The 26544-nt window shown below is 53.6% G+C and overlaps 1 protein-coding gene across 3 annotated transcripts in view; it reads left to right on the top strand.

Annotated features, from left to right (window-relative positions):
* Positions 1-20741, top strand: part of BCAS4 (breast carcinoma amplified sequence 4) — a 51861-nt gene extending 31120 nt beyond the window's left edge. For all 3 annotated transcript variants that reach the window (XM_081148991.1, XM_081148990.1, XM_081148992.1), the window contains one exon: positions 19692-20741. In XM_081148991.1, the coding sequence (XP_081005117.1) occupies positions 19692-19814 (123 nt within the window). In that variant the 3' untranslated portion in view covers positions 19815-20741. The remainder of the gene's footprint in view (positions 1-19691) is intronic.
* The last annotated feature ends 5803 nt before the right edge of the window (positions 20742-26544 follow it).

The following is a 26544-nucleotide window of genomic DNA, read 5'->3' as shown; positions in this document are numbered from 1 at the left end:
ATTTTATTTGGCCAGGCAATGTTACTTAAGCAGCATATCTTGGGATGCCTGACTAGGCATCCACTCTTTAGTCCCTGCCAGGATCCCACTGCTCCATCTTGCCTTACACCTGCCTGCCTCCAGGTGAATGACTTTGCCAAGGCCGGTAACAGCTAGGCAGTAGCCTCACAGATGTCATGGTCTAGAAACTTCTATTAATCTTTCACAACCCAAGTTAATGTCACCTCTTCTGAGAAGCCCTCTCGGATTGCTCATACTCCAGTAAAGTCCAATCTGCCTTCCAATGACAATGAAATCATAAGCTGCTTCCTTTGTCTTCCTCTCCCTGAAGTTATGGTAACTCTTCCTGGGTGACCAGGAGCACCCCAATCACATAGACGCACATTGGAGGAGGAAGATCAGAGGACCTTGGCTGCCTGTGGCCTGCCGACCCTTGGTTTCTGCACTTTACAGCTTTTGTCTATAAATCCATACAATTGTCCCCATATGGTTGGCACTAGTGTCCCCATTTAGAGGCAGAGACTAAGACTTGGAGAGGGAGAGACACGTGTCTGAGGTCAGGGCTGGGGTTGGAACTCAGGCCTGTGAAGCTCCAAAACTGGGGTTTCCCTGCCCACTCCTTCGGCAGGATCCCACCAGGGTGTGGCTGAGCGTGCTGGGACCTGCACCTTCTCATCTCTGCCAGACTCGGGGCCCCCAGGCCTACCTGTGGTGACTTGTTCCAGGAAATTTGTCGCAGCCCAGGGGTGGTGAGTCATTCCTCACCCCCAGCATGTTGATCTTGGCCCCAGGAGGCCTTTGTCTGGGGCAGGCAGTGCAGGTGAGCAGTGTACACACACGCACCCGAGCTCAGTCCCAAGGGTGTCTAGGGCTGCACCTGCCCCCAGGGTGCAAGCTGAGGGGCCCTTCTTGGATAATGGTCATCATGGCTTGTGTTGGGGACCTGACTCTGCAGGGACCTCACATCCCACCCTGTGAGGTAGGTCTGGTCATTGTCCCTATTTTACAGATGGGGAAGCTAAGGCACTGAAGGGTTGAATTGGTTGCCTACCTAAAGTGGTGGGGCTGGGATTCAAACCTGTGAGGCCTGGACCCAGGCTGGTGCTCTGCCCTGCTTGGCTCTGCCAGGTCTTTGTGTGTCTCGTCCCGACCACCGAACTGCTGCCTGGGGGCGGGGTCCTTGCAGAATGCCCGGATGATTCTCCGTTTCTTCCATCTGGATTTCCCCCAAGCCAGGATTTCATGTCCCAAGTCAGCTCCTCTCAGCGCCCTCCTCTCAGCGCAAGGTGGACACTGCCCTTCCTCGACCACTGCCGTCACCCTCAGAGAGTCCACACTGGCCCCTTCCCCTGCAGCAGTGAGAGGCTGCTCCTCACAGCCCCAGGCTCCACCTCCTGACCCCATCCACCCTCTGAGGGTCTGTGGAGTGGAGGCTGGGGTGGGACGGGGACTCTTGGGCCTCGCCTGGGGTCATGGGAATGTTGGCGAGGGGTCCTGTCCCTGTGGGGTGAGCCACCCATCGCTGTCCCCATGGCCTTCCCAGAGTCAGGGGAGAGGAGGGGTGCCCTTCACAGGGCCCAAGAAGGAGGGCTCTCAGCTTTTATTCTGAAGCCGGATGGGGGCCTTTTGGGGGGGTGGGGAGAAAATTGATCCTTGCTTTTCTAACTAAAAGTATAATAAAAAACTTTTCCTTTTTGTAGTGCAGCAAGAAAATATGGAACTTTGATCCTTATAACATTCCAAGATTTAACTAAGAATCGTTCCTCTTTCACTGTGGCATTTTTTAGCTGTGTGACTGTGGGCAGATGGCAGAGCCACTGTAAGCCTCAGATAGCTTAACTGTCTGTGAGCTGACATGGGCACAATCCTATGCCCGCTGGAAAACTGGCTTGGATTTGATGCAAAGTTATGGGGCCTCAGCAAGAGCAGCAGGAATAAAAAGGAAGAGAAGACTCGGAAGTCTTCAAGTGAGGGTTCTGAGCATTGGTGGATCTGAAAAGCCAGCCCTGCTCGTAAGTAACGTCCTGGTGCAGGACAGACTGCTGCATTGCTGCGCGGCGAGCAGGTGCGCTGGTGACACAGAGCCAGCCTGCAGAGCCAGGCCCTGTTCTCACTGCAACACCCACAGGGGAGGAGCTGTTTATCTCCTCATTTTACAGGTGAGCAAACTGAGGCACAGAGAGGTTACCCAGGTCACACAGCTGGGCATGAGCTTATGAACCCGCACTCTCAACTGTATCCCAGACTGCCTGGGGGGAGAGGTGTGATCTCTGACCTCGGGAAGCTGTGTCTAGTGGGTGAGTACAGACAGTCACCAAATCCTAAGCAAATTCAGTAGATAGTCGTTTCTGAATGGGGCCCTGGCTTGCTCTGAGGGGTCAGGGATGGCCTTGGAGGAAGGACCATGTCAGCTGAGACCTGGATGATGAATAAGAGTCCATCTGAGTTCAGAAGAAAGGGTGCTCCCAGCAGAGGGAACCACAGGCGCAAAGGCTGTGGGGTGGGACCCAGCACGCGCTTCAGGAAAGCAGGAAGGCAGGAAAGCAGGAAGGCAGGAAGGCTAGGGCGGGTTGGCCCAGTGAGCATGAGGAGAGTGGAGGTCAGGGCCTCAGGCCACACAGAGGAACTTAAGAGTACCATAAGGGCAATGGGGAGCCATGGAAGGGTACATAGGAGGGGGGTGACTTGGTCAAATTTGCTTTGCCTGAAAAAATTAACAGGCCTTGAGCTAAGGCTGACATCCAGGGGTGGCGATGTCTTGTTGAGACTTGAACACAAGAGCTGAGCAGGGCACTCAGGGGCCCCCGGGTTTCAGAGCTCAGTCATCAGGAATGCGTTCCCTCAGCCTGGAAACAGATCCTGGGCATCTGAGCTCACTGCAGTCCTCGCATGGTGAGGCCGCAGGACCCTCATCCAATTGGCAGAGAGAAAAGAGGCTCCAGGTGAGGGGCCCAGGTTTCCTGCTAAGTGTCTAAGTCCCTGAGACCCTGCCTGACAAGGTGGCTGTCAGCCCAGCGCCTGCACAGAGGGCCCGTGGCATCTGGAGGTTGTTTGCAGAAGTGAAAATGTGAGATGGAGTTAGTCACACCAGCCGCAGTCCTTAGAAGGGCCCGGGGGACCAGGCCTGGTCATGGCCCTGTGGCTGCCATGGGTGTACTGCTAACCATGCCTGGCCCTTGCCTGGTCTCGTGGGCCCAAGGGCGCAGAGCAGCCTCGCTGATTTGTTGTGAACCACTTTGTTTTCTGCCAAACCAAAACATCTTGCTCGCGAGGTGTCATTTTGATTAATTTTCCAATGGATAAAGTGGTGCTTTCCAAGGAATGCTTTCTGGCTAATAGCAAAACCACCTGGGGCCATGTCCTGACACCCAAACAGAGTCCAGGGTGACGGGGGTTTGTGGCTTGCCTGGACTTGGACCTGCCTGGCCCACCTGTTCCCCCCACAAACACCTGCAGGGCAATCTGGTAACGAAAATGAGTGTGCCAGGTGTGACACAGTAGGGAGTGGTGGGGAGTGTGGTGAATTGCAGAGCCCAGGCCTCACCTAGCGAAGTGGACATGGCCCAGCAGCAGCCTTACAGTAAGGAAAATCTGGGATAGCCAGATTTTCCTATTTGGGGGAAAAAGCTATACATCTGCCCCCCCACCGAATGTTAAACACTGGGACAAATCTGTTGCACCTTTGTGTCACACCCAGCACACTCCCAACTCTGGATTTTAGGCTGATGGTCTGTACCCCATAGGCCCCACCCCTTCAGAGGCTTTTGGGGCCAAGGGGAGAGTGGAGAGACAGCCCCTTCGCTTCTTTGCACCAACCCCAGCAGGGGCCTTTAGCTTTTAGCAGCAGCATGACTAACAGCCCAGTTTTATTGAGCATCTACTATTACCCCAACTATTGTAGTTATATAGAGCATGTACATGAAGGGCTTTCTGTGCCAGCTTCCCATAACAAGCCCACAGATAGATGTTATTCTTCCAGTTCATGAGGAAGGAACCTGAGGCTTAGAGAGGGCTGTTCACTTGCCCAGGGTCACACAGCATAAGTGGCAGGTCGAGGCTTTGATCCAGCTTTAACTTGGTTCATTGTGTCTCCCCCCTCCCTCTGTGATCTTCCAAAGGCAGGAACTATAGCCTCAGTGGCGAAGGTTGCAAACTGGAGATCTTTGGGCCAAATCTACCCGATTAACATATAGTCTTTGGCCAGCTTGGTATATGTATGCATTTAATTTGAATTCATGGCCAGTGATTAAAACAAATTTTACATAAGAATTTGTACTTCTGGTTTCTCTTGAAAAAGCAGAGGTCTGGGCCCCTGAGCAGCATCCCTGCCAAGCCACCATCTGGCCCAAGTGATCCATTCTCAGTTCCCGACTGTGGGCATTTGAGTTTCCTACCCAGGTTGAGCACATAGTAGGTGTGCATGAAATAGGAACCAATGGATGCTCGTAGGGCTTCCATGGCCCTTAATGGCCGCCCCAGGCTTCTCCAGAGGCTGGCCGCAGGCAGTGGAGAGCTGGGAGGTGCCCCCGCCTTCCTCTCCCTGCAGCTTGGGGCTGCCTCATGGGCTCTCATGGAGGTAATGGAGGCCGCGGGAGCTGCCCTGCCCAGGCCGGCCTGCAGGAGTCGTCAGTGCCAGGTTGGGTGTCTCCTCTCCTCCCCTCCCCCTTCATGCCCCCCCAGCTCCCTCCCCACCCGCCCAGCCCAGCGGGGAGGGGGAGGGAGGAGAGGGGGAGGCGCAGCCCGCCGGGCCCCCTCCCCCCCAGTCCCCCTGGAGGGTGGCTCCGGAAGGAGGCCGCCGGCTGGGCTTTATCTGCGTGGAGGCCAGCGAGGCACCGACACAAAGGCAGCCGGGCTCCATGGCGCCTTCTCCCGGCCCGGAGCCGCCTCTCCTCCTCCTGCCCCGTCATCCCTTGCGGTGAAAGTGCAACATGAGCAGATGGCAAATATTAACGCGACCATGGAGGGCTGAGTGGCGCTGCCCCCAGTCCCCTGAGCAGCCCCCCTGAGCTGGCTCCCAGGGGGTTCCTCAGCACCCACAGTTAACCCATCTCTGGGACTGGGTGTTCGATGTTATACGTGCTGGGGAGGACAGGGGGCTCCCGGCAGGCTGGTTTGGGAACCATATATATATATATTTTTAAACATTGCATTTATTCTTGTTGAGGTTTTGAGGGTGTGTGGGGAGAAAGTTCCTTTTGACAAGGGGTTTTTATTTAGGGGGGTGGTTTGTTGAGGCCTACATGGGAGCATCCCAGCTTCTCCCTGGTTGGTGGGACACACTCAGTGCACCCTTTCCCAGTCACCATTGGGGGCATCACTGTAACAGCAGCGCTCTCAGACCAGGGGCTGTCATCCCTGGGGCTGGTGGACACTGTCTGTGGCCTTTGTACATGCTGGTCCCCTGCCTAGAATAACCTCCCTGCTCCCTGCCTGGAAATGTTTATTCATTGCTCAAGGCCCAAAGGAATGTCACCACCTCTGAGAAGCCACCTGGATTCCCCCAGGCAGCATTCCTCTGGGCCTCCCAAGCCCCTGTTCATTCCCCTGGGAGTCGCTGTGTTTTCACCTGTTGCTTCCCCCAGACCCTGAGTTTCTCAGGAGTAGGTGTAGAGACTGTATTATCTTTGACTTTGGAGTTATGATGATGCCAGCAGCCAGAGTTTTCTGGGTGGTTCTTTGGGCCGGCACAAGCTAACACTTTGCCTGCCCTAGCTTGGTTCATCTCCATGCCCACTTATTACATAGGTACTTACTGTTACCATTCCCACTTGACAGATCAAGAAACAGAGGCTCACAGAAGTCAGAACGTTTTAACTTAGCCAGCCAGGCATTGGCATGTTTGATTCCAGAGCCCCATATTCTTCATGCCCCAGGGGTCAAAATTCAAGTACTCACCAGGATCAGGTAGGTCCCTGAGAGAGGCAAAGGGGCTGGGTGGGGACTGTGGTCAAAAGAAGAGGCAGGTGCCCTCAACTCTGGCCAGGAATAAAGGCCCAGCATGGCTTGAGCTTGCTCTTCTGTATAAGAAAGAGATTGAAGATGTAGATTTGTATGTGAAATCCATTGATTTTGAAGACTCATGGAAATCACAGGGGGCCTGTTGGCAGACCTCTGCCTTGGCAAAGTCTGTGGTGAAGTAGTGCCTAGCATGGTGCCTGGCCTGGGCGTGGGCCCCGCGCCTATTTCCTGAGGGTGGGAGACCAAGGAGAGGAGGGAGGAGCGGACATCACAGCAGTGGGGATTGGCCTTGAGAGCTAGACTGGGGAGCTGTGCCAAGCAGGCAGGTTTGGACTCTGAGCTATGACTCTGGCTGCTCCAGTCCTGTCCATGGGCGCCCACTGCCCTTTCCAGAGCCCTGGTGTCTTTGATGGACATAAATACATTCGGGGGTGGGGGAGCGTCTCACAGTGACATGCCTGGTGTGTAGTGAGACTTGGTACATGGGAGCTGTGAATTGGGCGCCAAAGGATGAAGAAATGACTGGGTCCCTGCCTGTGGCTCACAGAAGGTAACTCACAGGCGGCGCGATTAGCAGATAGTTAGTTGTGAGGACGGCTGCGTGCTTCTGACTTCTGCACGTGGCAGAAAGGAGAGAGGAGAGGTCAGCGGAAGTTGCTGACACGGGAGGAAAGGGCTGTGAGAGGGCACAGCATGGCCTGATGTGTGGCACCCGCATGGCCCGAGGGTGGGCTGGGCAGAGGGCGGGCATCGCAGGTCCCAGAGTGGCATCACAGGTTGGGTTCTCTGTTAGTGCAGATACCTGCGCCATGCCTGTAGCTGGGGTTGGGGTGTCTGGAGAAAGTGTGATCCTTTCGATGCCCAAAGAGCCTGGAAAGTTCTTGAACTTGGTTCTGTCCATGGTCAGCTTTCTGCTGGGAAAATAAACCACGTCTCATTAAGCAGTAAGTTCGTCCAGGTGCCTGTTCCGACTGATATCATCACAGCTTGTCACCTTGCCAGACCTAAAGTCAAGGCCAAAGTTCCCGTTACTTGGAGAGTCCTAAATTAACCTGGAACCCAGTTGGATAGGGGGACTGCTGGCTTTTAAATGGAGTGAGGAGCTAGAGCAGGGAGGGGGCAGTGTTGGGGCTGGACGTTGCTGAGCACCAGTTGAGAGGTGTGCACTGTGACCTGGGTTGGGATCTCAGCCTGTGGTCCTGGGTCTGCCATTTCCTTTCCTGTCTGGCAGCTCTTTACTGGCCTGGACCTGGCTCCAGAGCCCTTGGGCAATGGCTTGATTCTTTGGCGGGGGGGGGGGTATGGAGATGGCCAGGAGGGGCTCCAATGGCATCATTCCTTGCTGGGAGACCACAGGCTGTTGGCGGGGATGGCTGCCCAGTCCACCTCCAGTAATCTGTCACCGTCTGGCCAGCAGGCATTTATTGAGCATCTACTGTGAGCCAGGGACCCTAATTGATAGATGAGCCACGCCTCTTGGTGGCTGAGAGATGTCCTGGTACTTACAATTTTTGAAGCTCCTTGTGATTAAAAATTAAAGCAGTACTAGAATTGGCTCCCACGATTGTGATTTAGTTGAAATGTTCGTGTTTTGAAACTGAATGCATTTAATACTAAAAATGCAATGTTATGAAATTGTACCTTTGGGCTATTTGCAAGCTAATGATGGCATTTAAAAAGAATATGAATTCAGGGGGCCATGATGATAATGAAATTAGCCAGTATTCATTAAGTGCTTGCTGTTTTCTAAGCACTTTGCAGTTATATGGGCATAACACCCTGTCCCTGTTTCCAAATGAGAAAATCGAGGCGCAGAGAGGTTCAGTTGGCCAAGGTCACACAGCTAGAAAGGGGCACCACTGCCATCTGAGGGGTTTAGAAATGGTACACAATTTACTGTGTTGGACGAAGGGACCTGACTGTCTATGCTGGTAGCTTCATGTGGGGCTTTGGAGGGGGTTCCACAGGCTCAAATGTGAGGGCCTCTGTGACCTCCACTGCTATTCCTACCCTCTTTCCCAAAAGCAGCGTGAGCCACATGTTAGGGGCTTTGTGGACACGCAGCTGGTGGGAAGCCCCTAAGGCTTGGACCCTGTGTCCCCTGCAGGGCCCCAGAAAGTGAGCTCAGCCTCCATCCCAACCCGTTTCTGGTTCTCTTGAGAGCATGTGGAGCGGGTGTGGGGTGGGCAGCAGGGCTTGGCTTGCAGGATACCGCGGTCCTGAGCTGCTTTCTCTTTGTACCTTGGGCTTTAGCTCCTGCAAACCTTGGGACATGGTGCCTGCAGACAGCCCTCCCCATCCCCCTCTGTGCACACGCACCACCTCTCCCTCCTTTAAGTCCTTGGCTCTTTCAGGAGCTGCCACCTGTGTGACCTCAGCCCTTTACCTCTTCCTTCCCCAGCCCCTGGGCTGGGCTTAACTCCTTTGATGCCAAATATCCATCCACCTTCCCCCACTTTCATTCATGCATTCGTTCGTTCATTCATTCAACAAATACACATTCATCTGCATGAGCCAGGTGCTATTTCATCTCAGAACCCAGGGGGGACAGAAGTGTTACTGCCCCCTGGCAGCCAGTGATCTAGTATAGTATGTGATGTACCCCAGGGGGGACAGAACACTGAAGAAGGGGGGGGCAGGTCAGGGAAGGCTGGATACTGAAGCCCTTGGTGGCTGGTACCCTGAAGGGAGGAAAGTATAAGGTGTTCTGGGGCAGCTGAGGGAGCAGGGAGGCCTGAGCGGGTGGCATGTTGGAGCCAGAGGTGAAGGTGGGGGAGCGAATGGAGCAGATGTCGGGCCAGTGCAAGGACTAGTCCCTGGAGGGTTTGGAGAGGTGACCTGCCCCTGTGTCTGTCTCATGTGGAGGAAGATGTTGGGTGTGTAAGGGTAGAGGTCAGGTTAGAGCTGCTGGGATGGTCCAAGGAGAGATGCTGGTGGCCTAGACTAGGGTGCTGAGGGTAGAGGTGAGGAAACATGGTCTATTCTGTGTGTGTGTGTGTGTGTGTGTGAAGTTCTTTATTGAGATAATTGTAGATTCACATGCAGTTATAAGAAATAATACAGCCCTGGCCGGTGTGGCTCAACTGGTTGGAGCATCTCTCATATACCCAAAAGGTGGCGGGTTTGATTCCCAGTTCAGGGCACATACCCAGGTTTCGGGCTTGATCCCTGGTGGGGGTGTGTGCATGAGGCAACTGATCAATGTTTCTCATATAGATATTTCTCTCTCTCCCTTCTTCTCTCTAAAAAAAGAAAGAGAAAGAAGGAAGGAAGAAAACAAAGAGAGTCCTTGTGCACTTTGCCCAGCTGCCCGCAGCGGTAACATTTTGCAAAACCGTGGTACAGTATTATGGCCAGGATACTGGCATGGATACAGTCCCTCGTTCTTACTCAGATCCCCTCACTTTTACTGTACTCACTTGTGTGAGGTTTTAAGCTCTAGACAATTATATCATTTCTATACAATTTTCCTTTATTTAGGTTGTGTCTCCACTTTCGTTTAACCCCTGGCAACCCATAGTCTGCCCTCCATTTCTAAAATTGGGCTATTCCAAAAATGTTCTATAAATGGAATCATACAGCGTGTAACCTTTTGGGATGGCTTTTCTTGTGCAGCCTAATCCCCTGGAGATTCATCCCAGTTGCTGTGTGCATGGAGAGTCCATCTGGATATGTTTGCAGGTGGAGCCCCAGTCCGAGATTCCAGGGTGGGGTTCGGCCCTGGAGGCGTCCGGCATGGAGCCAGTGGCTCTAGGCCTGAGCCAAATGAGATCGCCCTGGAGGCAGAGGGGTAGGTGGGCGACCTAGCATGTATTGATTAGGCATCTGCAGTATACCAGGTGCTGATTGAGGCACAGGGGGAACGGCCATTTAGGGACGGGTGAGGTCCATGCTGGTGGGGTGGGGCTGAATTGGGGCTGGAGGCCTGGAGACAGCAGCTCAGCTTCTTCTTGCCCCCCTTTTCTCTCTCTGCAGGCCCCGGGCTGGGCCCCTGTTGAGCCTGGGGCCAGGCCCTGGGGTGGAGGCTTAGCCGGCAGGTCTCCAGGAGTCCTGCAAAAAATGAGGAGAGTGAAGTATTGCCCCTCAGGCAGTATGGAGTCCATTCAGTAAAGACGGACCTGGCTTCTCAGCTTTTGTCCTTTAAAAATATTGTTTTGGGGGGAGGGGGGAGGAAAAAACACATGGATTTGTTGTTCCACTTATTGATGCATTCATCCGTCGCTGCTTCTGTGTGCCCGGACTGGGGATCGAACCCGCAGCCTTGGGATATTGGGACAACGTGCTGATCAGCTGAACTCTTCAGCCAGGGCAGGGGTACTGTTCCTTGACAACGGGGTGTGGTTGGCACATGGGGAGGGGAGGGGGTGTTTTTCCGTGTCCTTGCCAGGCACAGTGACTTCACTTGGGTTTGGAGAGGCCCTGAGCCCATGGACTGGCTCCCTCGCTCCCATCACAGCCCCTCACCTTTGTGTACTTGTCCTCAATCTGCACCCACCCCCAGGCCCCCATTCCTGTCACCCCCAGCTGGGCCACCTCACTTTTCTGTCAGGGCCACTCAGCCCTCGCCTCTCCTTTTCTCACTTATTTCTAATTTCTTCTCTCTTTCTCTCCATTTCCACTTCCCCTCTCTCTCCCCATTCCCCCTGCTTATTTCCATCTGTTTCCTCTCTTAACCCCGTTATCTGTGCCCCCCCCCCTTTCTCTCCTGATTTTTGCTCTCTGCCTCTCTGCCTCGCCTCCCTTCGTCCCCCCCGCCCCGGCTCTGGTTCTCTGCAGCTTCACCTGTCCCCGCTGTGCGCCTCCATCCCTCCCTTTCCCTTTCTTCTCCCCTCAAATCTGACTTCCCAGACCTTGGAAACCACCCTCTCCACGCTCAGGTCCATCTGCTAAACTGTCCCGACCAGACCAGACAGCACAGGACGTGCTTGTGGAAGGGCTTCGAGACAGTGCCCAGGCCTCGTGAAGGACAAGGTAGCGGGGACGGAATCGCTTTGGCGACGGTGACCGTCCAAGGCTCACAGGCCAGCATGTGGGTCACGATGTGTAGAACAGACCTGGCTGGTTCGTGGGCCCAGACAGAGCCCTGAGGGCACCCGTGTGAGGGAAGGGTAGATGGAGAGGAAGCTCCCACGGCCACCTGGATGCCTGGGACAGGTGACGGTCTGGGCCTTGCCTCCTAAGCAGGTTCCTTCAGCTGTCAGGAGGTGGCTGCTCAGGTGGGGAAGAATCCCCAGGCTGGGCTGGGACGCGGGTTGGACTTATAGGCGGTTCTGGTGGATGCCTCTGTTTGTGCCCTAATGGCCTGTTTATTTAATGAAGAAACAGCCGCCCACGTTAGGGTCCCCCACAGAATGGTCGATTGCGTGTGCATGCGCCTTCTGCTTCCCAGAGCTAATTGGCGCCGTTTCCAACATTCTTTTGTGGAACCAGCCACCTTGGAGGCCAGGCGACAAACCTCTGAGGATCTCTCAGTAACCAGCATCAGGGTGAGAAGTGCACAGCTCCAATGTGACAGTGGCCAGCTGCTGGGCCTTAGCCCGCTCTTGGTGTGGGCTCGTGGACTCATCTGGAGGTGGCAGGGGACCTGGGCCCAACACCTCCTGTGGGGAGGTGGAGCATCTCAGCTTGACAAGGAGGCCGCTGAACTGAGAGGCCACTGCTCATGAGTGCCCAGATGGGGTAGTGTCCGCTCCAGCCAAATCCATCTGCTGATGGCCCCCCAAATTCCACACCTGCTCCTGCCGCCACCCTTTGCCCCACACTGTTCTCTCAGCCAGGAGCGCTGGCTCTGCACTGTCCACAGAGCTGTCCGTGAGTGACCTTTCTGAGGCACAGCATGGGGCATACCCCCCTCCCCTTGGAGCACACAGGGCTCTGTCACCATGACCTGCTGCAGACTTGTGGGCCAAGTGCAAAGAGAAACTGTGATGCGCTTTCAAAGCTTAGGAAGAATTTCAGTGACGGCAGAGTATTAGACCAAGCACGGCCTGTGTGACACATGGGTTGCAGACCAGGGCCCAGCCCTGTCTGTCGCAAGTGTCATGCTTCGAGTGAGTTCCTAATCCGTAGTCTCCGCATCTGTAAAATGGGATTGACAGTCACATCCTCTGCATAGGGCTGTCATGAGCAGTAACTGAGATCATGTGAGGTTTAGTTGCTATTATTATCATTGATGACGTGGATATTATTACTTCATAGCTCCTCATCTATGTTGTTCCCTCAGTGCTTTGTATATGCTACATGGAGATGCTCCAATGACCTTTCCATTTTGGATAACTTTAAATTTGCAGAAAACTTGTAAAAGCAATACAGAGAGTCCCTGCATGGCCCTTACTCAGTTTCCCCCGTGGTCTTCATCTCACATCACCATGCACGGTTTCAAAGCCCAGACACCCACATGGGTTCTGTGGAGCCACGAAATTCTAGACTTTGGTTGGGTTTCACCAGTTTTCTTTCACGCCCGTGCTCTGTCCAGATACCTACCCTGGCAGACCGTTGCTTCTAGCGAGTGCTTGAATTTTAATGAGACCTCATGTCTCCAATAGTGCGTCACAGACCTGGCCTTGAGACCCACAGTGACTCCAGAACCTGCAAGTGTTCTCGTGTGGAGACAGTGATTGTCATCTTTGGTCTTGGCTAGAGTCCAGCTCCCAGGCCCTTCCTGTCTGCCTTGGGGGTTGACAGACCCCTGTGCATCCATTCCTCATTGCCCAAGTGTCCCCTGTGTGCCAGTTCGGGCTGCTGCTGGGGCTGTGGCCCTGAAGATTGATGTGGTCCACATCCCTGTGGAGCTCAGTCTGGTGGGGAGACTGGTAGTAACCAAGGAAAACAGAATAGACTCCACAGAGCTGCAGTGAAGGAGGGAAGGTGACACATGATTGGAGGTCCCTTAGGAGGCTCTGAAGGAAGGAAGGACCCAGCACAAGGAGATCTGGCGGAAATGCCTTGAGTGGGGGACAGCAGGTGCAAAGCTCCCAAGTCACAACAGGCCCCAGTGAGGTCCAGTCCCCAGGCTGGAGGCTTGTGAATGACAAGAGGTGATGGACTGTGTTTAGAGTAAGGTGGGATCATGTGCATCTGAGGTTGAAAAAGCCCAACTCTTTAAGGGGCCAGGCAGGTGGTGGAAATGAGTCACGTCCCCTGTACAGGGACGGCCACTGCTCAGCGCCAGCTCGTCTCTGCCGATGTGCTGGGGCTTCCGATTTTTAAAGAGCTTGAAATCCATTTTTCATAGAGAAATGGCATTTCATTAAAAAATGTGAAAACAGAACCAAACAAAAGCAACAAAACTAGTAAAGAAATTCAGGCCAGTGAAGGCCACGTGGGACACGCCCATGGTCTGGCTGTGGCCTCCCTGTTGGTGACCATGGTGTCAGGACCTGGTGACAGGGCCTCGTGACCATGTCCAGGAGTCAGATTCAGTTCTCACTACAGTGAGTACTTAGCAGAGGATCAGATTTGGTTTTTAGGACAGTCCCTCAGGCTGCCGTGTGGAGAATGGGTTGAGGGCGAGAGCAGAGGCCGGGAGGGGGAGCGGCAGAGCAGCAGTGGCGATGGGGTGAGGGATTTGGGAAGAATTGCAGACAGGATTGAGGATAGGCTGACCCCCAGGTGTCCAGTTTGGACAGCCTGGGTGGACAGAGGTTCTGGTTAGCGGTGGGCCCGCCGTGGGTCACTTAACTCCTGAAAGCCTCAGGTTTCCTGCTTTGTGAAAGGGTGTGCAATACCTGTGCTGATCTGGGTCTCTGGAATATAGCAGGTGCTCTGTGAAAATCTGTAAGTATATCCATGTCTTGTCTGTAATCAGACAGTTGTGACCAATGGCCATGTGATGAGATGCGGAGCCCACGTGCCTTGATGTTTGGCAAACAGGATGACTCCAGTGCAAACCTCAACTGGAGGAGGGGAGTCAGAGCCCCACCAGGAGGTGTGGCTGGGAGGGCAGCGGCCAGAGGGAGGAGGGGCCCAGGCTGGAGACTCTGGGTGAGGAGCTGGGACCCCAGAGAGACCTAGTTCCAGAGAGGCCCCGACTCAGCTCTCCCCACCTGGCTGTCCTGTCTCCTCCCTGGGGGAGTGTCGGTTTGGATGCAGTAGCCAGTGTCTTGGCAGAACTTCTGAGGGCTCCTCCTCTGCTGGTTTCCATGTTAACGCTTTTCCTCCAGCTAAAAGCAGAATCCACAGGGATCCAGGAACCTTCTAGAGCTGCTCCCAGGGTCAGCATCTCCTGTAACAAGATTGCACCAGTCCGTCCCTGCTGCTGGGGCCCTCCTGGCAGGGGCTGCCCACTCCAGGAGCCCCCAGCCCTGTTCCTCTGTCACCAGGGCCTCAGCCTCCCATGGCCACCAGCTGCTGTGGTCCCAGGCTGGTAGAGGGTGGGTGGGGAGCCAGGCTGGGCAGGGGGGGTTCTGCGGGAAGGGGGCCCCTCTGTGTGACTTGTGCAGTCTCCGTGAGGCTGGCCTGCCCAGTCCTTTGGGCAGGATGGGACATGCAGGGGCTGCTTACAGAAATGGGAGGGGCTCTGCTCACAGCTGTCAGAGCATTCTGGAGGACTGGGGGCCCCGAGCAGATACAGGCAGGACAGCTAGGCATGGCCTTAGGTGCAGAAAACCCAGAGGCAGGACTGAGAAGGGAGGCAGCGCCGGAGGGGAAAGGTCATGCCAGGGGCTCAGAAGAGCCCGTTTGAGTCCCAGCTCTGACTTTTACCAGCTGTGTGGCCCTGGGCACAACCTACCCTGTCCTCTCTGAGCCTGCCTTCTCCTCCCATAAAACAGGCACCATGGCTGAACCTGCCTCTCAGGCTCTAGTGAGCACCAGAGGAGACTGTCCGTGGGTAAAAGGCAGCAGCCACTGGTCTTGGCGTTGGCCCAGGACGGGGCGGCGTGGGGCCCAGGGCACGGGACTGGAAGCAAGGCCTTTTCCATCCAGCTCCTCAGCAGCCCATGGAGACTTGTCTGAGCCATGTGACGTGAGCCTGGAGCCACTGCCAGCTCAAGATGCCTGAGGCTCGTGTGGACGAGTGAGTCAGGCCGGGCGGGGATGGTGGCAAACCGGACAGCACATGCCCTGTCTAGAGGGGCGAGCTCACTGCACCCCACAGGAATGCGGGCCCAGTGTGGCCAGATAGCTCTGTTGCTTAAGAGAAATAGGAACTCAATATTTATTTGAAACATCCCAGTTCTTCCGTGTTGGCAGCTAACTCATTTTTAAATTTGCATGAGTCAAACCCATGGTGTCTGTGGGCCAGATGCTAACCAAAGGCCACCCGTTTACGATCTCTGAGGACACTGGGAGGGGGGGCCCTCAGGGTCCCAGGTTGGAAAGCAGGTGCTGAAGGGACATCCCAAGTCCTAGACAAGAGCTCAGCCCCGGGGCCACCTTGTCCTGGCTCGGTGGTGGGGCAGCACAGATCCTGGAGCAAGGTGGGCTTGCGTTCGAATTCAGCTTTGCTGTGTACCAGCTGGGTGATCTTGGGCAAGTACCTCTCTGAGCCTCAGCTTCCTCTTCTGCAAAATGGGATTGTGGCCACCTGCATCTCTCAGTGGCTGCGGGGACGAATGGGCCCTGAACCTGCAGAGTCCATCATGGGCGGGGCTCCCAGGAGGCACTTACTCCCCATCGTCAGGTGGTTGAATTAAGAGAGGCCAGGGGCTTGGTCTGTGCAGACGGCCAGAGCTGCTGCTTTTTCTTCCCCCCGAAGCAAATGTTTTTCTTTTAGAATTAGAGACAAGTAGTTATGATAATACAGAGAGCTCCCATGTACCCCTCACCAGCTTCCCCTGTTAACACCTTATTTTATTGTGCGTTGTAAACATTGATACATTGCTATTAATGAACTCTGCAGTTGATTCAGATTTCACTAGTGTTCCCCTGCCATCCATTCCCATTTCAGGATGGCATCCAGGATGCCAACTATGTTATATTTAGTTGTCATGTCTCCTAGTCACCCCTGGTCTATGACAGCTTCTCAGACTTGCTTTGGTTTTGATGACCTTGACAGGTCTGAGGAATATTGGGTAGGTGTTTTGTACCATATCCCTCGATTAGGGCTGAACTGATGTTCTTCTCATGGTTAGCCTGGGGTTGTTGGTTTTCGGGAGGAAGACCACAGATGTGAAGTGTCCTTCTCATCACATCATATCCAGGGGACATGCTCTGAACAGGACATGGCATTGATGAAACCCGGACCACCTGGCTGAGGGGGTGCTGGCCAGGTTTCTCCCTGGGCGGTGACTCGCCCCACCACCCTCCATACTCTGTGCTTTGAAAGCAAGTCACCAAGCGCAGTTAAGCTTGAGTCCTGGCTCTACCCATTTACTCTCTGTGTGACTGTGGGCAACTTGATCTTAACTGGAGCGACTATGAGAATAGTAGCATCATGTGCTGGTCATTCTGTGTTCATCCAAGTGACAGAAACGCACTAAAGTCATTTAACCAAATAGGCTTTGTGTTTTTTCCTCACATGACAGGGAGTCCTGAGGTGGCGAGCTGAGCTCATGGATATTCTCAGGAAATGGTCAGGCACTCAGGCTCCTCCTGACTGCTGCTCTGCCATTCGTAGCATGTGGCCTTTGCCCTCATGGTCCCAACGTGGCTGCGGGACCTCCAGCATCACTGCTGTGTTCCAGGCAGGACTCTGTGAAATTGGTGGTATGATTCCCATTTTACAGAGAGGAAAGTGATGCTCAAGAAGATGAGAAACCCCTATCTTAAGGGAGTGAGTGCTGTGAGGGTTGAGACCACGTATGTAACCTAGGGCGGCGTAGGTATAGCTGATGTTTTCTCAGTGGGAGGGGCCTCTCCCAGGCCCTTGGGGGCTGGGGTACCTGGTTACCTGGGGGGTGAGGGTGGGCCTCTGGGTACTGGAGCCCCTGCACATGGTCAGCCTGGGAACTCAGACCCCTTGGAGCTGCCTGTGGAACCTCAGAACTGGCCCATGCCCGGGGCAGCAGTGGGGCCTGCTTTGTTGAGGGTGGAGGATGTGGTTGAGCCAGCACAGGCTGGAGCTTTAGTGATGGCCAAATAACACTCAGGCTTGGGGACAGTCAGCAGGCCTGTGTCTGCTGACCTGCTACTCAGTGCCCACTTGTGTGGGAGATACAGGGAAGGGTTCGCTGTTCTTGTTCTGTTTAGGAAGATAGATTTATTTCAGGGGCAAACTATGGCACAGGCCAAATCTGGCCTGCCACTGTCTTTGTGAATAAAGTTTTATCGGCACACAGCCATGCCATTCGTTTACATCATGTCTGTAGGTTTTTGTGCTACATGGACAGAGCTGTGTAGCTGTGACAGAGGCCGTGTGGCTTGCAAAGCTTGATATATTTACTGTGGCCCTTCGCAGGACTAGTGTGCTGACCTTGGCCTGCACAGAAAGCAGCCAGGATCAGGGCTATGCAGTCAGGGCTCCCAAGAGAGACGCAGGTGGGGCAGGACTTATGAGGGGCTGTGGGGGTTTCTGGAAAGGTGTGCCGCAACAGCCATTTGAGGGTTTTATCAGAAAAGGAGCTGCTTGGGGGTGCAGATCACTAAAGGGCCAGCTTTAAGCATCTGCTAGAGCAGCAGGCTGTGGAAATGCTGAAGTGGCCTGGTGGGGCCTTGGCTTACAGGACTGCACTCAGCTTGGCCACCGGGGGCCACAAGTAAATTTCTTATAGTTTTCCAAGAGAAGCCAGCAATCTGGTTTTCACGGGAAACGTTTGCAGCTAATTCCGTTTTTAAAAACCATGAGCACATGCGCCTCTGGTGTGTGGGCTGCGGGTTTGGGAACTTGGGTGTCCAGGGTGGAAGTGAGGAAGATGGGGCATGTGGGTAGACCCAGGGAACATGCAGGGCCCCAGAGGTCCCTCTTGCAGAGGATGGCAGGTGGGCCCAGAGCTGGGGAGGGGATGAAGGGTAACTGGGAGGTAGGAGGCATAGCAGAGCCCTGGACCTGCTGTGTCAGGCCTCCTGTCTCCCATCCTATCTGAGCTGGTGGAACACTTCTGCCTGCAGGCTTGGGCATGAGCCCTGAGTTGGACACTCATCCTTGCTTACGTGGCTGCTCCTAGAGGGGCCTCTTACAAGCGGCTGTAGGTTGAGGGGTCGGAGGTGGAGACCTCTAAAGTCCCTAGAGAGATTCTCTAGGGTTTGGCTTTGCTGCTCTGTCTTCAAGGAGTCAAGTCAGTGACAGGAGCCCTGTGGGGTGATGGGCAGGGGCTGGGCTTGGAGCCGCACAGGCCTGAGCAACCCCAGCTGCGTGGTTCCCTGGTTCCTGTGACCTCTGAGATGGAAATGACCCCTTTCATTGCAGGTTGCCGGGAGAATCAAGAGAAAGTGGGTGGGACAGGGCTGGGTTTCCACAGCATCTGGGGTGCCCCAGCTGGGGGCCTGGCCTCGGGGTGTGGGGGTGTGGTTCTGTTCTCCTGACAGCATCTGGGTGCCGGGCTATTTTCAGCCTCACAGATGGGCCCTCACCTGCTGATTCAAGAACTGGTTCCCAAGTGCTCGCTGGCACCCCTATGGGTTTAGCATTTGTTTTAAGCAAGACTCTTGGTTTCAAGTGACAGCAACCCAGGTTGGCTTGGCTTAAGCAAGGAGAAGTCCTTGGCTCAGGAACAGGAAAAGTCCCAGGGTAAGTCTAGCATCAGGCAAAATTGGAATCAGGTGCTCAAATGATGTTGTCAGGTCTCTGTCTTGCTCCCTCTCCCAGCTCTGCTTCCCTGTGTTGGCTTCCTTCTCAGGCAGATCCCCCAATGTGGTGGCAGAAGTGGCCCTCAGGCTCAGGACCCATCCTCACAGTCACCTGGCTGAGGACATCCCTGTCCCAATAGCAAAAGTCCCAGAGCTGCTTCTTATTGGCCCAACTTGGGTCACATGCTCACCCCTGGACCTATCACTCCTGGGGGGGGGGTCAGGCCTCCTGTCACCCTTCCTTTGGCTGTAGGGTGGGCTGTGGGGCTGGCACAAGAGATTGCACAGGGAAATCAAGTTGCCCATACCAGAATGGGAAGCGGAGGCTGGACACGCAAGGACAGCCCACGCCCACCCACCTGATGGAAAAGCCCCCCTTCCCAACCTCCCTGCAACAAAATCCGCACCAGAAATAAGTATGCACTTCTTAAAATGGTTTGATTAAAAAAAACAACAAAACAGACCAACTAACACATGCATATGGCACACACTTCAGGCAGCACAGATGGATCCTCAGTCGGCCTGTCCCCTGTTCCCCCAGTGCAGGTCCTGTGCCCAGGCTCCAGGGGACCCTGCAGAGCTGTGTGCCCTCCCAGGGCGCGTCGCTGTCTCAGTCATCCCCTGTGAGAACGGGGCTCTGCCTGTTCTTGCTGAGGCCTGCAGGGTGCTCCGTGGAGGACAGGGACCCCCACGATGGCCCGGCTCCCTCAGGTGCGCTGGCTGGCGGGCAGAGTTGCCAGAGCATCGCGGAGTCTTCCTCTCGGTCACCTGCACCACTCTCCCTACAGCAGGGGTAGGGAACCTTTTTTCTGCCAAGGGCCATTTGGATATTTATAACATCACTTGCAGGCCATACAAAATTATCAACTTAAAAATTAGCAATGGAAAAAGCTCCTAGATTTATTGAATTTTGAGTCCTGCCCACAGTTGCCTTGGCAGGGCCAGACCGCGGGCGGGACATTCCCCACCCCTGCCCTACAGGATGAATTCCTCCATCTGGAATTCTTGGGTCACAAAGCAAGTGGAGTCACAGAGCTGATGGGGCGCCCCGTTTTCTGTCATTCCAGAAACTGTCTGTGCTGTCGCCTCCAACATTTGAGCTGCCTGCGTTGTACAGGACCGAGGACTATTTTCCTGTGGACGCCGGGGAGGCAGCACCTCAGACCCCCAGCCGCCGACACCGACTGTGAGCGTGGCGGTCCTGCCACCGGGCCTGGGGGAGTGAACCTGTGTGTCCAGGGCAGCTCAGGCTCCTCCTGTTTTTATTGTCATTGATTTGTTTGCTGAATTTCCCCCCTTGCTTCATGTGAGCCCGGGGCGTTTGGAGAAGCAGCTGGAACCTGAGCATGGCGATGCCTGCGGGGGAGCTGGAGGGGGCATGTTCCTCCTGTGTCGGGTGGTCAGGTCTGACGAGCCACCATGCCCGAGGGACCGCGGGGACTTTCTCTCTGAAGGGCTTTGCGCAGGAATATGGGGGACTTACTCGTGCCACTGGGCTGTGTGGTTCAGGTCCGTCACCGTTGGCTGGTTTGTCTGCGAACCCCAGGGCCCGCTGGTGTGTGAATCATGTCAATAAAGGCGTCAGGAGGTGACGTGTGGTCTGTGTGTGGGAACGGGTGGGGGGCAATGACCAGTTCCTTTTTACTCTGTGTTTCCTCTAAGGCTGCTCCTGCACCTGGGCAAGCCCGCCCCGAAATCTGATACAGCCCCCGGCCTGCACCTGCTGGGGTGCAGCGGGGCCTGCAGATCCCTAGGACTTCCCTCTCCAAAGGCGCGTTCGCTTCCATTTCTCCTCATGCAAATGAGCTTCCTGCTATTATCCTCGAAGTCCAGATTCCACCCTTTAGTAATGGGTGTATCTAATTTTCTGGAATTCCTCACAGAGCCAAGAGAATCGCGTGCGGGCGCGCACGCACCCAACCGCAGGCCTGCAGTGGAGTTTCAAGGAAATCTAAAGAATCAGGCGAGATAGGAAAGAGCTGAGTCTTGCCAATTGCAGGGTACCTTTTGGAATGAAAAGATAAAGGTGGACCCCTTTGTTTCAAGAGAGCCGACATCTTTCTGGGGAGATGACTTGCGTAAACTTTGAGTTTTTTATTAAAAATGCTTATAAACTATTTTACGTTATGGAAGTCTGACTTTACATAGAGAAAGGTGCACCTCGAGTATGATTCCCTGAGTTTTCACACCTGTTCACCCCTCCCCCAGGTGGAGAAACAAACAAATAGCATGGTCAGCACCCAGAAGCCCCTCCTCCCTCTCCCTGGCGCTGCTGACCCCTGGGCTGTCCCCACTCTGACATCCAACGTCACAGTTGGTGTTGCAGGTCTCTGCCCCTGGGCTGGAGGGTGACTGGAGAAAGTACACACAGCACGTCCCCTTTGTGTCTGGCTCCGCGGCTGACTGTGCGGTGGGAGGCGTCCCTGTGCAGCTGCGGATCGTTAATTCTCATGGCTGCGTCGTATTGATCGGGACTGTTTTTAATGAAGGAAGCTTAGATCCTCACCGTGCCCCGGCCTGCTCAGGGGGAGCTCGGATTCGATGGAAAGTTCATTTTTCAGACAAGTGGTGAGGACACCAATTCCCAGGAGGCTGAGTATGTTGATCACTGGAGAGGCCGAGGCTTCTTTCTTCTTCCATGAAGGGGTGAAAGGCAATGTCATGAGATCAAGCCACAGCAACTTCAGTGGCCGAAAATAGAGACCCACAGGACCGAGGCTAAGAGCTTGTAGGCTGAGGTCAGCCGGCCTGGTGGCACCATCATCTCCTGTAGGCTTTAGCTGTGTGACCCTGGGCTAGCTGCTCACCCTCTCTGAGCCCAGCCTCCTCAGTAAAATGCAGAGGCTAACGGCACCCGCCTGTTTGGTTGCTGTGTGGATGAAACAGATGATCTGCATGAGCACTTGGCTGGCCACTCCAAGCTCCCTGGGAGTTGCAGTGCCAAACAATGAACTTTTAGGGATACTTGGAGACACCTGGGGGAGGGAAGGCCAGACACAGAGCCTACCAGGTAGTCCTGACCTCGGTCCTTTGAGCTGCTGGGATTCTGGAGGCCCTGTCCTTGTGCCAGGTGACTGATAGGCATCTCCTCTAAAGCAAGTGCCCGACTTGCTCCTGTCAAGTAAATAAAAGCCTCGATACTGACTCAGCAGGTTCCAGAGCCCCTTGCAAGGGTCACTTTGCAGCCTAGAAAAGGGTGATCTTTTTTCTTTCTTTAGCAGCTGTTTTTGGACAGGGATGCCAGTAGAAAGGCCACTGCAGATTTTCATGAGAGGAAGGTTCTTCAGCCAGTCACCTCCCCCTTCTCCAGTGGATGTGAACTTCATGTCTGTCAAAGCAAGAGGCTCCAAGACGGTGGTCCCTGGGTTGACAGAAATGTGTGGTTTGCCCTGGACTGTTTGCAAATTGTTTTCATGTTGAGACAACTGGGTAACCATCTGGGAAAAAGTGAGTTCCATACCTCCCTCTGCACACCATGAACAGTTCCAGAATTCCAAATGGATTAAAGAGGGGTTAAATGTATAAGAATTAATTTTTATCGTTGACACTATTACAGATGTCCCCCATCTGCCCACCTAAAATTTAATTTATGGAGGCAGAAACATTACAGAATCATACAAAATGTAGAAGCCATAAAAGCTAGATAAAATTGATAATATATATAAAAAATTAATCCTCTGCATGGCAGAAAACGGAAGACTCAACCAAGAAAACAAAACAAAACAAAAAAGAAACCCCAAGACAAAACAACAAAATCCTAAGCAAATTCAAAAGACAGATGACAAACGGAAAAATATATTTGCAGCTCATATTACAGAGGGATAAGCTCCCTACTATATAAACAGCTCCTACAGATAAATAAGAGGGGAAGAAATAGAAAAACGCACAAAGGATATGAACAGACATGTCACAGAAAATGCAAAAGGCTTTTAAACATTTGAAAAGCCAGTCCACAATCTATACCAATCAGTATGGAAGAAGATTGAAATTATTCAGTTTTCTCAGGCTGGCAAAAAGGAAATGTTTTTTGAAGACACCGTTGGTGAAATTTTAAAGAAACATTCATTCTTATACATTGTTAGGAGGACCCCTTCTCGTGGAGGTCTGTGGGCTGTACCTGTCAGCATTAGAAATATGTATACCTTTCAGCCTAGTAATTCCACCCTTAGGGATCCAGCCTCTCCATATACACACAAGAGAAACGATAAATGCAAAATGTCATTCACTGCGCATTGAAGTCCCTAAAGATTGGAAAGAACCTAAGTGTCCATCACTATGGGATTGGTTTAATTATAGCACATCCATGCATATACACAGATAGGTGGAATCCCCTGATGTTGTAAAAATGGATTAGGCATTCTTTATTAATCAGGACAGAAATGCCACCAAGATCAGAGATCCAAAGTGCATAAACATGCACACGCTATGCCACCATCTGTGTGTGAAAGAAAGGCACTGAAATTCTCTGGGAGGGTAAACAGAACTTTGAGAACAGTGAATATCTGTTTTGGGTAAGAAGTGGATGTTTCTCTTTTACTTTTGTATACCTTTTAAAAAATTTTTGGTGTTTACCTATTCAAAAAATTCAATTAAAATCAGTTGTCAGCAATTAAAAATTTGTACAGCCCAGATAAAAATTGGAATTATCTGGCAATATTGGCCCACGTTCTTGCAAGGCAACAAGGAGCTACAGCTGAGTCGCTTTGGAGGGGCCATGCTCTCCAGGTTTCTCTCGTATCAAATGACTTCACTAATTGATTTTACCCCTCTGGCCCCTGTGGGTATTTGCATTTGAGAGCCTTAGAACTACGGAGAGCATGGGGTATGTGAAGAAATGCATCTAGGGCCGCTGTATGGTCATTGCAGTTCAAGCAACTGGCAGGCTGGTAAGCATCTCCGTGCCCTGATTTCAGATTCCATGGGGACGGGGTGGGGGACCCATTATAGGAATAGGTGCTTTCCATGGCTCTCTTTTTGGGAGTGACTGATACTAAGGCCAGACAAAGATATAAGAAAACTACAGACCAGTATCCATCATAAATATAGATGCAAACGTTCTCAAAAAAGTCTTAGCGGACTGAATCCAGCAACCTGTACAACGGCTTATCCACCATCACCAAGTGGGATCTCCCAGAAATGCAAGGTTGGTTTAACATCTGAAAATCAATGTAACGCACTGTATTAGTAAAGGTCAAAAACCGTGTGATCACCTCAACAGATGCAGAAAAAGCACCTGACAAAATCCAGCCTCCGTTTGTGATAAAAGCTCCTCTTGAGGTGGAAAGGGGAGTTCTCGGGGAGGAGGGCTGGGGGATTTGTTGACGCCCCCGGGCACCTGGAGGCACCCAGGCACTTTCCTTCTCCTCTTAAAGCCAAATTCCAGTGTCTTATGGTCACAAGCACAGCGGCCTTGGAGTCTGGAAAGATTAAAAGCAGCCCTGACTCCGAGCGGCTGCTCCTGAGTCCCGTGGCTTCGCTGCGGATTCAAAGGCCCGGAGCTCCTACCAGCCGTGAGCTGCGTGCGTGTCTGACTCGCACCGCTGGGTGGGGCGGGCGGGGGCTTGCTCTCCGCTGGGGCTTCGGGGTCTGCGGTGCCGGCCGCACGTGATGCGCGTTTGAGGAAGGGAAGGAGCAGGCTGCAGCGGACAAATGTACTTGGTCGGCACAAAGCTGTCTCTCCCCCAAAGAACCAAAGCGGCGCGGCCTGAATGCTGGTGGCCGCCCCTTCTCCCCAAGGACTTGCTCCCCGGGTGTTGAAAGGAGCAAACTAACAGTGGGCGTTTCAGCAGCACCGCTCTGCTCTTCGGGGAGAGCCAGGCCCGAGGCGCTGGCGAGGGGGGAGACCTGGAGGAGCACCCCAAGAACAAGGTACGTGCTTTTCTTCGGTTGGCGTATCCTGGCGGCTGCGCGGGGACTCCGGCCAGGGAGGAGCGGTTCTCCGTTTCGGCCCATGGCCTCATTGCGCGTGGGCCAGGGAGACGTGCGGGCATTCGCTTGCACGCGTGCAACGGTCTGCCACACACAGGCTGCATCTTCGAGTGTAGAGATGGGTTTTTAGGCTGCGTGACTGGTGTTTGTTGAGTAGGGGGCGACAGAAAAAATGGTCTTACACAGGAAACCACTGCTGGCAAGCCTATTTATCGGGGGAGGACTCGCCCTGTAGCCCCGGCTCGCTTGTATGTCTTTAAAACAGTGGTGCTCAGCCCTGGCCGGGGAGCTCGGCTGGTTAGAGCATCACCCCCGTAAGCCAAGGCTGTAGGTAGGACCCCCAGTCAGGGCACGTATGAGAGTCAACCAATGAATGCCTCAGTAAGTGGAACAAGTCGTCTCTCTCCCTCTCTAAAATTAATAAAAATTTAAACAACAACCCCCAGTGGTTCTCAGTCCTGGCTGCACTTGGCTGCACATTGGCATCAGCTGGGCCACCCCAGCAGCCCGGTTACATCAGAGGCCCTGGGGGCGGCGCCTCGGCATGGCCAGCTTCTGTGCCCTCAGTATGCGCCAGGGAGGGATCAGTGCTTTGAAAGGACAGCAGTCAAGAGATTTTTTAGAGGAGGGTTTCCTACCTCTTCTCAGTCATAACTACTGCACTTTGTTTTCCATACTTGACGAGGTTTCTTTTGAGAAGCGTAGTGGCCTCGCCCTCGCCTGCGTGGCTCGGTTGGTTCGGCGTGGTCCTGTGCACCCAGGGGCTGCTGGTTCGATTCCCGTCAGGGCACATGCCCAGGTTGGGGGAACGATCCCTGGTTGGGGGGCGTGCAGGAGGCAGCGGATCGAAGGTGTGCTCTCACATCGATGTTTCTCTCTTCCCACTTCCTCTCTCTCTCTGAAAGTCAAACTGTTCTATTAAAGAAAAGAAAGGTGTGATGGCCTCAACATCCACCCCGTGCTTTCCTGAGTTTGGTGTGGAACTGGATTTGAGTTGGTTTCTCTGTTGTGTTGAATTGATTCCACTCCAGGTCCAGAGATGGGTGCTGACTGATCAAAGCCAATCAAGGTAATCCTAGCTCAGCAGCTCACCAAGGTCCCTCTGTCCTAGGCCACCAGCCACAAAAACTTACTCTGTAACAGTGAGATGGGCTCTGAGTTTAAGAGTGTTGTTCAGTAGAGGGATACCCGCTCAGGGGAGGTGAGTGGAAGTGCCCGATGAACACCAGGGTGCCTGCCTAGGATGGCGACCGTGTGGGTGTCAGGATGAAACGACAGAGGACCCGAGCCCTTGCGGATGTCACTGAGCGGCCTGCCCCACTCAGGCATAGCGGGTTACCTGTGTATCCCCTTTATTAAGCCTTCTTAGTTGGAGTTCCTGTTATCTTTCAGTGAGAATCTCATCTCATAAAAAGGGAGTCTAAAGCCAGGAGAATTAGGTAATTGAGAGACTTCCCTGGGAAGCTCTGAGCCAGAGCCATCTCTTGACTTCTAGCTCAGGTCCACTGGCACACACTAGGTAACACAAGGCACACCGAGACAGACACGAGGCTCAACCAATTCTTCGTCTCGCCTGGGCCAAGGAGAAAATCTCATTTTGATGCGTGACCTGAACCCCTCTGATTTTCTTTTTTAACAAACAGAGCAAGTCTCAGGCTCACAGATCTCGGCAAGCGATTACAGGTGGCAAAAATGTAGTATGTTCCGTCCGCCTTGTCTTTATTTCTATGGATGAAGGCTTTCTTTCATTAAATGCCCCAAATCATGCCGGTTGTCCTTTTTCTGTAGAGACAGCTTTCCTTTTTAAGAAGGGGAATGGAAGTGTACTAAGTACATAAAGCAGTTTCTTAGGTAAATGCGGCAAAAATGATGAAGATGGCAGCGTGAACGGGTGTGGCTCAGAAACGCTGCGTCGGGAAGTATGTGTTGGTTTAGAGACCGGGGCTCGTGTCTTTGCAGTCACAGCCGAGACAGCCTTCCTTACGAGGCCAG

The sequence above is a fragment of the Miniopterus schreibersii genome, assembly GCF_964146895.1.
Source record: "Miniopterus schreibersii genome assembly, chromosome: 10".
Lineage (NCBI taxonomy): Eukaryota > Metazoa > Chordata > Mammalia > Chiroptera > Miniopteridae > Miniopterus > Miniopterus schreibersii.
This window is presented reverse-complemented; position numbering and strand designations above follow the sequence as displayed.